This window comes from Pongo pygmaeus, chromosome 2 (genome assembly GCF_028885625.2).
Source record: "Pongo pygmaeus isolate AG05252 chromosome 2, NHGRI_mPonPyg2-v2.0_pri, whole genome shotgun sequence".
In the NCBI taxonomy this organism is placed as follows: Eukaryota; Metazoa; Chordata; class Mammalia; order Primates; family Hominidae; genus Pongo; species Pongo pygmaeus.
Window position 1 is genome coordinate 4,891,537 of NC_085930.1, and position 14,158 is coordinate 4,905,694.

Here is a 14,158-nt window from a genome sequence, read left to right on the forward strand (position 1 = left end):
TTTTTTATCACTGTGTAATATTACATGAGGTATATGTACCACATTTCCTTTATTCAATCCACTGTTGATGGGTGGTTAGGTGTTTTCCATATCTTTACTATTGTGAATATTGTGAATATTACTGTGATGAACACACAAGCATTTATGTCTTTTTTTGTAGGACAATTTATTTTCCTGTGGGTATATACCCACTAATGGGATTGCTAGGTCAAATGGCAATTCTGTTATAAAGTTCTTTGAGAAATCTCCAAACTGCTTTCCATAGAGGCTGAAGTAATTTACATTTCCACCAACAGTATATAAGCAGTTCCTTTTCTCCACAGCCTCACCAGCGTCTGTTATTTTTTTTATTTTATTGACTTTTTAATAATAGCCATTCTGACTGGTGTAAAATATTATCTCAGTGTGGTTTTGATTTGCATTTCTCTGATGATTAGTGATGAAGAGCACTTTTTCATATGTTTGTTAGCCATTTGAATGTCTTCTTTTGAGAAATGTCTGTTCATGTCCTTTGCTCAGTTTTTAATAGGGTTATTTGTTTTTTGCTTGCTGATATAAGTTCCTTATAGATTCTGGATATTAGACCTTTGGCAGATGCATAATTTGCAAATATTTCTCCCATCCTGTAAGTTGTCTGCTACTCTGTTGATAGTTTAGTTTGCTGTGCAGAAGCTCTTCAGTTTAATTAGGTCCCGCTTGTCAACTTTTGGTTTTGGGGCAATTGCTTTTAATAATAAAATTATATATATATATACACACAAACACATGTGCATGCATTTTTCAGTAATCACAGAAAAGTAAATTCAATAGTACACCAAGTATTAAGATTAAGCTTCATCGCATTATACTGGCAAAATAATGACATTTAACAAAGTACAGTGTGCAGATTTACTCTTGTGATTAACCTACACAAAAGAAACCTATTTTTAAAACCTATAGTGTCTGAAGATTAAAAAAAACTAATAATGATAACTTAAAAAAGAAAACATCTTTTACACCATCATTATTCTTCTGTATTTACCCAATATACTTGATTTGGTCCAAAAGTTCCAGCATTACTTTATTTTTATTTAATTATTATTATTATTATTATTATTATTTTGCTACGGAGTTTCACTCTTGTCGCCCAGGCTGGAGTGCAATGGCGAGACCTTGGCTAACTGCAACCTCTGCCTCATGGGTTCAAGTGATTCTCCTGCCTTAGCCTCCTAAGTAGCTGGGATTGCTGGTGCCAGCCACCATGCCTGGCTAATTTTTTTGCATTTTTAGTATAGCCGGGGTTTTACCATGTTGGGCAGGCTAGTCTCGAACTTCTGACCTCAGGAGATCCCCCCTGCCTCGGCCTGACAAAGCGCTGGGATTACAGGTGTAAGCCACCGTGCCCAGACTTTAGCTTTACTTTAAACTTATCAGTTGGACATAAAGGAAAAGAAATCATTAACAGACTGAAGGTACAGAAAAAAAAATTCTTCCTAAGACTTACTGATGATATAAACCCGGTTACATATGCTTGCAAAACAAAAAATATTAATAAGCAAATAGTCTCTAGTTTAAAGGCACAGAACATAATGAACTATTCAAAAGTATTCAGCTTTAGCAGAATTTTGTATTTCTATAATCAGATAAAGTTGTTTTTTTTTTAAAAGGCTAGTTTCCAAAGAGATGCTATCTTTTGAGATGTGCTGCATAATTTTTCTTAATAGTTGGAAAAATATGTTTGTACTCTAAGTGAAGTAATTTCTGGAGAAAATGTGTGATGCTAACTGAAGCTAAAACCCTAAGTATGTATAAAGAAATGTATACAGTATTCCCAGGATTTATGTAAACATGGAGAGCCACTTAGTAAATGGCACTAGGTTCTGGTAATCACATAGTCCACTCTCATTAGGCATCTCCCTCTTGTGCATTAATATGTGGCATCATATTCTCAGAGAACATTTTATAACAAAGTGAAATAAAAAGCCCCTCCAGATTGTGAATGTAAGATAATCAGATTCTGTAGTACTCATTATGACTGCAATTAGGTAACAAAACTCTCCAAATATAGTTCAGTGATTGCAGTCATTAATCATTCCGGTTTTGTCTTAAGTACTTGCTTTATAGCCTGCTGGATAGACTCCATAATTGTATAAGCTGAATGTCGAAAGTCAAACATGTGCATGTGAATCTGCTGTCCTAAAGGCCTTTCAATATAATTTACCCTTTCAATTTGTATTTGTGAATGCAAAAAAAAGTGGGGGAAATAAAGCTGGTGTCAACAGAGTCACTGACCTTTGCAGTAAACATAAGATAGTCTTTAACAGAAAACAATGTCGCAAACAAAAAACCTATTTTGCTAGAACTAGAAATAGTGCTGCTTAAAAAGTTAGTCTCAGAATACCAATCAGTTCTGAGACAATCAGTTACAAAAGTGGGGGGGAAAAAAAACCTTGAACAAATCTGTATATTTGATAAGGGGGAAAATGGTCAGAGCACTGGAAAATGTGAATTTTTGAAGGTTCAAAGCACTATCATAGGTAGAATACAGATCTAAACACGTTATGCATAAAACCACATATTCTGATTAATTTAACTATAAAATGCCAAGCAAAGACAGCAGATTTATAATATAGAACAAACACCATCTGCACCACCTTAAATCATTGTTACAGATATATTTCTAGGAAAAAAATACACCTGAACAATTCTCAAGCCTAGATTCTAAGATGCTAAAGTATTAACTAAATAGGATTCCAAACAGACCCAGAGAAAGTTACTGCGTAATTATTTACATATTAACATGTACTGAGTTCAGAAATATAAATATAATAACACATAAACACAGTTTACAAATTCATGTCACCATTTTCCTGTGCTCCATGATTTCTTCAATTTGGCTACATACATTGGGCCCCAGGCTTTGCCCTTATCTGGAATCACTAAGAGCCCACATTCCTGGCCAGTGGGAGCAAATGTGAAGTCGTGGGAGCAAGTCCTTGCTATTCCTTTAATGTCCACAGGCATGATGTTACTGTGGGAGTTTAAAATTTCACTGATCACATCTTGATTTTCTGCCTTGGAAAGCGTGCATGTAGAGTATACAAGTATCCCTCCAGGACGTAAGGCCTTAATTGCAGACCTGTGTGCAATCAGAAAAATGCAAAAGATTAGTTAAGTATATTAAAAAGAAACCAGGGGGTCTGACAGCAAAGATTACATACTTAAAACTAACTTTACTCTGACTTAAGACTGCAATTACTTTGGATGTTTTCTAGTCTTTTTTTTTTTTTTTTTTTTTTGAGACAGAGTGTAACTTTGTCACCCAGGCTGGAGTGCAGTGGTGCAATCTCGGCTCACTGCAATGACTGCCTCCCAGGTTCAAGTAATTCTCCTGCCTCAGCCTCCCGAGTAGCTGGGATTACAGGCGGCCGCCACCATGCCCAGCTAATTTTTGTATTTTTAGTAGAGACGGGGTTTCACCAAGTTGGTCAGGCTGGTCTTGAACTCCTGATCTCAAGTGATCGCCTGCTTTAGCCTCCCAAAGCGTTGGGATTACAGGCGTGAGCCACTGTGCCCAGTCTCTGATCTTACACCTATTTCTTTCTAACTTGAAGACTTGGAAAATGATAATCAGACCAATCAACATGGAAAATACAGAGAGAGTAAGTTAGACTGGTTGATTGTTATTCAAAAAGTAGGAAAATCGGGGTAAAGAACAGAATAATGAGTTTGTCTTTAAATCGATGGGAGTAAAAATAAAAACAAAGCATACATATGAAAGCATACATAAGAAGTCATTGATTCCATACTTCCAATATTGCAATTTGGGCAACCAGGTAAAAAGTTGGAAGGTTTTTATCTAAGAAAATTGAATAAACAATTTGTGAAGACTTCTAAGGCAGCCACTATGGGTTTTAGACCCCAAATCAAAGATCTCTGCATTCTACCATGAAGAGAGCCTCCAGAGTAACAGTCAGCTCTTCAGAAAGTTATATCACCAGATAAAAGGTCTCGTCCTTAAAATCTACCTCTAGTACTTTTGTTGTCTCATTATTAAATAAAAATGTATAACCAAGGATTGCTAGATAATTAAGGATCAGAAATGCTTAAGCAATATGTAAGAGAAATAACAAAATAAACAATAATGACACAGGAAGAAACAGAAAATTCAGGGAACAAAAGAGAAATATGATCTATTAAATGCAGACAGATCAGCAAAGATACAATATCCATAACAGAATGCCATGAAAAAGGATCAAGAAGAGAGTTCTTAGAAACTAAATATATGGTTGCCAAAGTAAAGAATATTCTGTAGAAGTATTTGGAAGTTAAGGTTGAAGAAATCTCTCCACAAAAAGTAGAACAGTAACAGACTAACTGAAAATGAGACAAGGTGGATCAATTACATATGTTCAAAATCCAATTAATAGGAGTACTAGAAACATAAGAGATTCATTATTATTTATTGAGCCTCTATTATATGCTTAGCATTGTTCTAGGTGGTAAGTATATCTCAATAGAACAACAACAAAATCTTTCACCTCATGAAGCTTACATTCTAGCTGGGGGAGATAGAATATAACAAATTAAATATGTTTTGAATTAAACTATGTCCCTGCAAAATTCCTTTGTTGAAGTCCTAACCCATAGTGCCTGAGAAGGTGACTGTATTTACAGACAGGGTCTATAAAGAAGTAATTAAGTGAAAAGTAGTTCATTGAAGTGGGCCCTAATGGAATATGACTGGGATCCTTCAAGAAGAGGACATTTGGTCACAGAGTTACAGGGGAGGACCATATAAAGAAGACACAGGGAGAAGACAGCTACCCGCCGTGAAGAAGGGCCTCAGACGAAACAAATCTTGCTGATGCCTTCATCTCAAACTTCTGGCGTCCAAAACTGTGATTAAATAAACTTCTAGGCCAGGTGCGGTGGCTCACGCCTATAATCCTAGCACTTTGGGAGACCGAGGCAGATGGATCACCTGAGGTCAGGAGTTCGAGGTCAGCCTGGACAACATGGTGAAACCAGCCAGGTGCGGTGGCGGATGCCTGTAATCCCAGCTACTTGGGATGATGAGGTAGGAGAATCACTTGAACCCAGGAGGCAGAGGTTACAGTGAGCCAAGATCGCGGCACTTCACTCTAGCCTGGGTGAAAGAGTGAGACTCCATCTCAAAAAAAAAATAAATAAATAAATAAATAAATAAATAAATAAAATAAAATAATAAAATAGAAAATAAACTTCTATTGTTTAAGCCACACAGTCTGTGGTATTTTGTTATGGCAACTCTAGCAAACTAATATAAATATATACACACATACATGAACATACACATATACAAAGATAAACATATATACATATACACATATACATATATACACACATGTATGTACAGGTTTGCACATTTTTTTATTTAGTATGCAATTTAGTGATAGATAACTATGAAGAAAATAAAAGCAGGATAAAAGGATTAGGAGTGCTTGGATGAGAGGGATGATAATTTTAAATGGGACAGTTAGAACAGGTTGCCATTTCAGAAAGTGACATTTGAACAAAGTTCTGAGAGGTAAGGGAGTGAGCAAAGCAGATATTTGAGAGAAGAGCATTCCATACCAAAGGAATAGCCAGTGAAAAGACCTTGAGGCATGTTCAAGGAAAGAGGAGGACAGTGTGGCTGGAGCAAGGTGAGCCAGGGGTGGTAATCTGAGATGAGATGACAGAGTTAAGAGGAGGGGGTGGAGAGGGTCTTGATGAAAACTGTCAAAACTTCACCTTTATAATGAATAAAAAACACCCACACTTACATCCATCATTGTTAAATTTTTGAACTTCAGGAACAAAGAGAAGGTGTTTAATGCCTCCAAAGAGAAAAACAGGTCACCTATTAAGAGCCCAGGAATCAAACTGGTATCAGTGGAGAAATACATTCCAAATCCTAGGAAAAAGAAATTTAAAGTGAATTCTATTTGCAGCCAACTCATAAAATAAATATGTAGCAAGAATACAGAAACTTGCAGATATCGGATGACTCCGAAATTTTAATTCTAGCAAAATGAGGAAATAAAGCCAGAAAGAGGAGAAATGTAATTCAGAAAAGAGTGGATGCAACATAGAAGAGCAGTGAAAGGAGTGAAGCCTCAGAGTGAGAGCTGCGTGTGAGGCCTGGAAGGCAACTACTGCAGTCTGGAAAAAGAGGGAGCTCTCCAGAAGGAAGGGAGAAGGGAGAGAAGTAAAAGAGATGAAATGACTGAAAACTGAGAAAAACTTGAAGATTTGGTATACATAATTGGGAGGGAAAGGGACAGATCAACTTGTCTCATCTATCTGATTCTAGAAAAAATGTTTCAGTGGTATTCTGCTCATGAGATCGAACCAAGAGAGAAGGAATTTTAATTCTAACATATTATTCCACTATGCAGTGGACAATATTTATAGAATTAAACAATATACACCACTTATGGGTCTTCAATGTTCAGAATTACTCCAAAGACCTATCTTAGTATTGTTACAGAATAGATTTTAAGGTCTCAGAAAGAGTATGATCAACCTTGACAACATGAAAGTACAGCTGTAAGATACTGGGAAGTAGAAGGGAGGGAGAAATGGAAGGCAGGGTGGGCGTGTAAGTGTTCTTATTTTATAAAAAGAGAAGCCAAAAGACATTTGCCTCTAATTATTTTTTTTAAAGAATAAAGATAAATAAAGAAAAAAAGACAATAAAGGTGTGATGTGTATTTAAGAGAACTTTCCCCCACTAATAGAATAAGAAATGTAGGTCTAAGTGTATGGTACTAAGTTTCAGAGCCGACAGGGAGAAACTGAGTACAGTGTGAAATTGCAGGGTGCAGGGTAGCGTGATGAGGGAAGGGTGGTGTAAGTGACATAAATCCTTGTGATAGGGCAGTAGTTAATGTCTAATTTTTTGATAATTTTAGAAAATGAATAAACGTATTATTTAGAGATTTGGGGGTGACCTGAAGAATGAATTAGGAACCGAAATCATTAGAAGTAATTGCCTCTGAGGAGTAAGACTGGAGGAAGAGAGGAAGAGTCGCAGGGGAACAATCCTTTTCACCAGGAGCTCATTTGTAGTTTAATTTTTTACCCATCTGATTTATTTCTGTAATACAAATTAAAGGGGAGATTTGACAAAAGAATAAATATCAGAGCTTTTGCCATGGAGGTCACTTAAATTTTTTTTTTTTTTTTTTTTGGGATGAGTCTTGCTCTTATTGCCAAGGCTGGAGTGCAGTGGTGCGATCCTGGTTCACTGCAACCTCCACCTCTCCAGTTCAAGCGATTCTCCTGCCTCAACCTCCTGAGTAGCTGGGATTACAGGCACCTGCCACCACGCCTGGCTAATTTTTGTACTTTTAGTAGAGACGGGGTTTCACCATGTTGGCCAGGCTGATCTCAAACTCCTGACCTCAGGTGATCCGCCCACCTTGGCCTCCCAAAGTGCTGGGACTACAGGCGTGAGCCACCATGACTGGCCAGTTACATGTATTTTTTAAAAATTCTGACTGTTAAGGGATAACCTCCCTAGAAAAGGTATTCCCTGGGGTTCCAGACAACTAAAATTGTATGGTATCCAGGATTTCTATACATCTCATGTATTCATTTATTGATTAAAGAGATATTTTGGGGGTTCCTACCACTGAGGGTCTTCTCACACTTTGGTGCTTGTTGTTAGTCTCTAAAAAAACTTTTTCTATGTTTCCTCTCCTCACTATTCACTACCCTCTAAATATTCCCCACGGAAACAAAAAAGGCTCCTATCTAGATGCTGGAGATGTGAACTGCTAAAGGGATAAAAATATCCTGTGGTAGGAAGAATGAAAACCCCTCAAAGATGTCCACATCCTAATCCCTAGAACCTGTAAGCAAGCCATTTTACATGAGAAAAGGCTATGTGCAGATGTGACTAAATTAAGGATCCTGCAATGGGGAGACTACCCTGGATTATCCAAGTGGGCCTGATGTCATCACAAAGGTCCTTTATCATTGAAAGAGGGAGGGAGAGAGTTGGTGAAGATGTGACGATGGAAGTCTGGGTTGAACTAACAGGACTGCTGGCCTAAGGCAAAGAGCCCAGGTATGTGAGCTGCTTCTGAAGGCTGGAAAAGGTAAGCAAACAGATTTTCCCTTAGCACCTCCAGGAGGAACACATCTCTGCCAGCATCTTGATATTAGTCCCACAGGGCTCATTTTGGGCTTCTGACCTCCAGAAGTGCAAAGGTAACAAATCAGTGCTATTTTAAGCCACTAAATTTGTGGTAAATTGTTACAGCAGCAATAGGAAACAACTAATACACATCTAATGATGGCGTTTTTTGTTTTCTCTTTTTTTGTTTTTACAGCAACATACTAAGGTAAAGGCCAACTTGCTAAGTAAAGTTGTAATTACATTCATTTTGGATCATTTTCTACTAACCATAGCAATAGGTACAAGACTTTCTTTAAAAATGCTAGATTATTAAAATGGTATAGCCATTATGGAAAACAATATGATGGCTCCTCAGAAACTTAAAAATCACGTTATTATGTGCTCCAGCAATTCCACTTCTGGGTATATCCCCAAAACAATTGAAAGCAGGGTCTTAAGGAGATATTCGTACCCGTGCTCATAGTAGCATTATTCACAATGGCCAAAAGATAGAAGCCACCCAAGTGTCCACCAGTGGATTAACTGCCAAGCAAAATGTGTAGACAGATACACAGATATGGTGAAATATTATTCAGCATTAAGAAGGAAGAAAACTCTGACAGATGCTATAACATGGGTTAAACCTGAGAACATTATGCTAAGTGAAATAAGCCAGTCACAAAAAAGAAATATCACATGATTCCACTTATATGAGGTATCTAGAAGAGTCAAATTCATAGAGACAGAAAGTAGAATGGTGGTTGCCAGGGACTAAGAAGTGAAGGGAATGAAGAGTTAGTGCTTAATGGATATCGACTTTCAGTTCTGAAAGATGAAAAGAGTTCTGGAGATTGGTAGTACAACAATGTGAATGTACTTAACACTATTGCACTGTACACTTAAAAATGGTTAAGAGAGCAAATTTTATGTTATGTATTTTTAAACAATTAAAAATAGAGAAATACACAATAAAAATGTTAGATTATTGTGGATATAGGCAATATTTGAATTCAGATATTTCCAACCTCCCATTAAAATGACTATTTTGGTCTTAGTTCCACAATTAGCAAAGCCAATGCTTAATCAAGTAAGTATGATTCTTTCTCATTAAAGCTGTACAAAAGTACATAGAAGCCTCGTAATTTACAAACAGTATGTTCCTGGCTTAATGCAAATTTAAATTAATTTCTATAATGTTGCCAATGTTGGCTGATTCTTCTGCTTAGCTTTCATTTCAACATTCATAATTTATCTTTCTAAAATTAGGTAGGTATAACTTGACTGCCCACATTAATTTCTAAATGAGACAATTGTATGTGGTAACACAAAGCCTTTTTTAAAACAAATTGGGTTAATCTCAAAACCATAAGGCAAATGTTAGGGATTCCTGTCAAATGGTCTTACTGTTTTGCTACTGCTGCATGTTGTTTAAATATCATTTTAGTCCTTTTGCTTTCAGTAATTACGTATTTTAAAACCATCAGAAATTTGTACTCAAAGATAAAGGAAGGCAGGCAATTTGTAAAAACTCACTCCTAGGGTTTATAGCTAAGATTTTTCTACTCTGAGAATTATCTTATGCTATAGATCAGGGGACCCCAATCCCTGGGCCTACAGACCAGTACCAGTCTGTGACCTATTAGGAACCCAGCTGCACAGCAGGAGTTGAGCGGTGGGTGAGCGGGCATTACTACCTGAGCTCCGGAATCTAACTAATGCCTGATGATCTGAGGTGGAACAGTTTAATACTGAAACCATCTCCCCGTCCTCCTCCCCCAGAGCCATAAATGCCATTTTTCTTATGAACTGAACCAGACCATGTTGTGGCCTCCCACTGCTTTTGCAGAAAGTATAAAACTATCTCTATAATTACAATTTATCATTACACACTATAGTTTCTGTTAAGGCAAGAACATACAACAACTTTATAATCAGACAAGTTCAATGATTTAAAAACCAGTATTTCTGGTCTTTGTTTTCCAATCAAAATTAAAAGACGTATTTTACAATATACTAAGCAAAAATTAACACACTCCTAAAATCTAAGTACCTAAATATACACGGCCCTGTCCATTAAAATAATGTCTGGGATAAATCATCGGCTTCCATAACAATTTATACACATTTTGAAGTAGTGTACAAGAAACAAGAAATTATTATCACAAGTTTCATCCAAATCATAAACAGAGGATTGTATATGTATTTTTACAACAGTTAGATGTAGGATGTGAGAAGGGTTGTTTGGGGGAGAAAAATGATTCACTCAAAACAAAAGAAAGATATTGCTTAATAGGTCTTAACAAGCCCACTAAGAAATTTTAAATTCTGGAGGTGGCAAAACATTTAGAAACTAGAAAGACTTGAATACTACTAATAAACTTTGGCAAAGCTGTGGTACTGACCACATAAAAAGGCAAGTCAGGATTAGAGAACGAAGAAGAAAAAAAAAGACAGGTTAGGTTCTCTATGCTTGTGTAAATGTCTGTGCTATGCAGTTATTTATTATTTTTTTTTAAATAAGAGGAAGGAAAACTAAACAGCCAGCCAAGCAACATCCGTTTTTGCATAATAGTATAGTATCCTCTATTAACCTCTCCAAATGAGCTATGGCCCCTTGGCTCCTGAATGATCCTGTATCATGGTTTAACAAGATCCCGAGTAATGTCATATTTGTGCTAACCAGTAACTATAATGCATGAAATACGAACCAAGCTGTATTAAGACTGGTATTATTCATCACTGAATTCTAATGATAACAGTAAACTTTCTAATCATACTTAAAAGTAGAAGTCAGAAAAATGTCATGACTAACAACAGTAGAAGCAGAAGTATTATTTGATCAGATTAAGTAGAACGCTAACCTAATACTCTAAAATGGAAACTAGTAAACATTATCTTGGGTTTTACATATTCTTTAACATAAAATGCCCAATTATAATGCAAAGCTAGGGAAGTAGTTTTTAAAAAATTGATATATCATAATTGTAGATAATCTGAAGGTATATGTGTTATTTTGATACATGTTTACAATGCAGAATGATCAAATCGGGTAATTAGGAAATCCATCACCACAAACACTTATCTTTTCTTTATCTTGGGAGCATTACAATTCTTCTCTTCTAGCTACTTTGAAATATACAATACATTATTGTTAACTACAATTTCCTTCCTGTACCATCAAATCCTAGAATTTATACCTTCTATCTAACTGTATTTTTGTACCCATTAACCAACTTCTCTTCATTGGAGGAAGTACTTCTAAAGGAGGCAGAACTGCGACATCATATAATCCCTCTATCATTTCTCCGAAACACACATATTCCCTTCAGAAGCCTCCTATGAAAGTGCTGATGAGGTTTAAACCCTACTTGAAATATGAGGTAAGATTCTCTCTCACAACACTGCTGTAGGAAACAAAGTTGATCTTGATTAATTTTATAGCATATAATACAATGGCCTACTGCACAATGAAGGTAAGAAAAAAAGAAAAAATATATAGTAGAAAATGATTTTACCCCAAGTACTCCTAAAAGAGAAAGAAAGATGGCCTTCTTGCCACGGAATGTATACCAGATAACCTGTTACTATATGGCAGATATCAGGTATACAACTTTCCCTAAATCTTTGCTTGTCTTTCAGTGTATCACGGAACAGGCTGAAATGTATTTTGTGTTTGAACCACCTAGTTAATGAAGCTGCTAAAAACAAAACAATACACAGTTTTTAAAAAGAAACCATTAAATAGAATATAATGTTAAATTTCCCTCATTTGCAAACAGAAAATCCCCAATAGATTTTTGACAGTTCACAGAATACAACCAAGTGGTACTTCAGGTCTATCTCATACTCTGTTGTGAAATCCAAAAAGCTCTGTAACCTACAGGTTTTTAAAAATTAAATTGTGAGGCCGGGCGTGGTGACTCACGTCTATAATCCCAGCACTTTGGGAGGCCAAAGGGGGTGGATCACTTGAGGTCAGGAGATCAAGACCAGCCTGGCCAACATGGTGAAACCTCGTCTCTACCAAAAATATGAGAAATTAGCTGAGTGTGGTGGCGTGCGCCTATAACCCCAGCCACTCGGGAGGCTAAGACAGGAGAATCACTTGAACCCAGGAGGTGGAGGTTGCAGTGAGCCGAGATCGTGCCACTGCACTCCAGCCTAGGTGATAGAGCGAGACTCTGTCTCAAAAAAAACAACAACAAAAAAGTTGTGGCAGATTCATTTGGCTTAAAAATCTGACTTAAACTCATGTAAAGCTATTTATGGCCAAGACTTATCTCAGGATGTCTTGCTGAAAAAACGTTTATATGTTTGATTATGGAGTATTACTCCAGACCCTCCTGTAGAAAGGAGGTTAGACCATGTACTAAGTATGTACTATATTACCTCTTTAAAATCCAAACAAATTCTGAATTCTGAAACACATCTGCCATTAAATAAGATTTTCGGCTTGCATTTTAGATCCAAATGAATTATACTGTAAAACTATATACAATATCTTCTGTAAATATCTGCATGTATGATAAAACTAGTTAGTATGATAAAACTAGTTAACCACATAGTTAGTTATCCAATAAAAGCTTAATTTAATTACTCGTTGCAAGTAAACCATTTAAATGTTAACTTTTAAAAGCGTCAGATAGGCAAATCTACTGATAAGCAGTCTATATGCAGGATTCCACCAGAGTTTTCTAAGGAAAACTGGATTGTTTTGTGGTTGCAATACACCAAGGATTCCTTCTCTCACTCCCTCAAAAAATGTTTTGATCTGCGTGTCTGTATTTTAAAGAAATTCTGTAAAATCAATAATAAACGTATTTTTTAAAGGCATTCATTTTGTCTTTCCCAAAGTTTAATGCTTTGCCTTCAGGGATGAAGTTCTCCACCCTTGAAAGGTCTGCTTAGAGGGAAACAGGGAATCATGCCTCAAAAGCCTTTTAAGAAACTGGCTTAAAACAAGGTGAAAATGTGTTGCTTCTCTAGCACAAGATAGACCACCTTTACATTCCCAGACTAATCGACACAGGCTTCCAACTAAAGGATAGTAAGAAAGGAAAATAAAAGAAAAACTATTACTTGACTTAAATACCTTAAAGAAAAACATGTATTATCTTAATTATAGCACAAGTTCAATGACCTTGAAAAACTAAAACAAAACAAAACAAAGCCTAAAATGTCTTAAAACACTGACAGTTATCAAAGTTCCAAAGGAAGGTGTTTCAAAACATAACCAAAATTTAAACCACGATGCAGGATGTCCTATTTTTCCCTTGGCAAATATCTGCGTTTCAAACACAGAATGTTATTTTTATAAATAGCTATTAAAACATCCTAACACATTTTTAAAAATATAAATTCCCTTTCTCGGATCTATTCTTTTGGCGCTTGATTAGAAAATCTGGCATTCTGATGGGAGGGTCAGTGTTAATTAGATCACTGTATTCAACTGTTTTCTGCATTTAAAAAGGGCTGAGCCAAAAATGCAGAAAAGAACAATCAGCACAGCAACAGTGCCATCTTTTGACCAAAATGAGAGTGATTTTCCCGCTTTCATTAATTTCTCATGACTTATCACCAGGAGATAAACAAATTCTTTTTACGTCATCGCTAAAACAAGTTTGAAGTCACAATCACTGTCTCGCCTACAATTTCTCGTACAGAAGTAAAAGAATCATACATGTCTGTGCTCTTGAAAAATTAAGATTACAGCCCCAAAATACTATGATTAATATATTTATTCCTCATCTTTATTCATGTCCCTTCCTTCGCCATTAGAGTATCAAGGCAATAGTACCCTTCCGTTGGAAGCAAATATAAGTAAAGGATGCCACAATATTAGCAAGCTTTTCCTTCTCAGAAACTCTAGCATTATACATTTTTTAAAACCAAGTAAGATTGTAGAAATTTAAAAAATTTAAAATAAGCATAGGAACATCGATCCTGCAGTTGGTCCATTGTAACCATTTAATAATCAATTAATATTTCAGAAAGCCTGTATGAGACTACCTTATAAAGCTATTTGCAACT

At 36.2% G+C, this 14,158-nt stretch overlaps 1 protein-coding gene across 3 annotated transcripts in view; it reads right to left on the reverse strand.

Moving 5' to 3' along the window:
- Positions 1-1,277: 1,277 nt before the first annotated feature.
- NSUN3 (NOP2/Sun RNA methyltransferase 3) overlaps positions 1,278-14,158 on the reverse strand; it is a 64,741-nt gene continuing 51,860 nt past the window's right edge. For 2 of the 3 annotated variants that reach the window (XM_054479535.2, XM_063661458.1), the window contains one exon: positions 1,278-3,118. In XM_054479535.2, the coding sequence (XP_054335510.1) occupies positions 2,839-3,118 (280 nt within the window). In that variant the 3' untranslated portion in view covers positions 1,278-2,838. Of the gene's footprint in view, positions 3,119-5,786; positions 5,918-14,158 lie in introns of all 3 variants that reach the window. The other variant, XR_010125658.1, reaches the window with a different exon arrangement.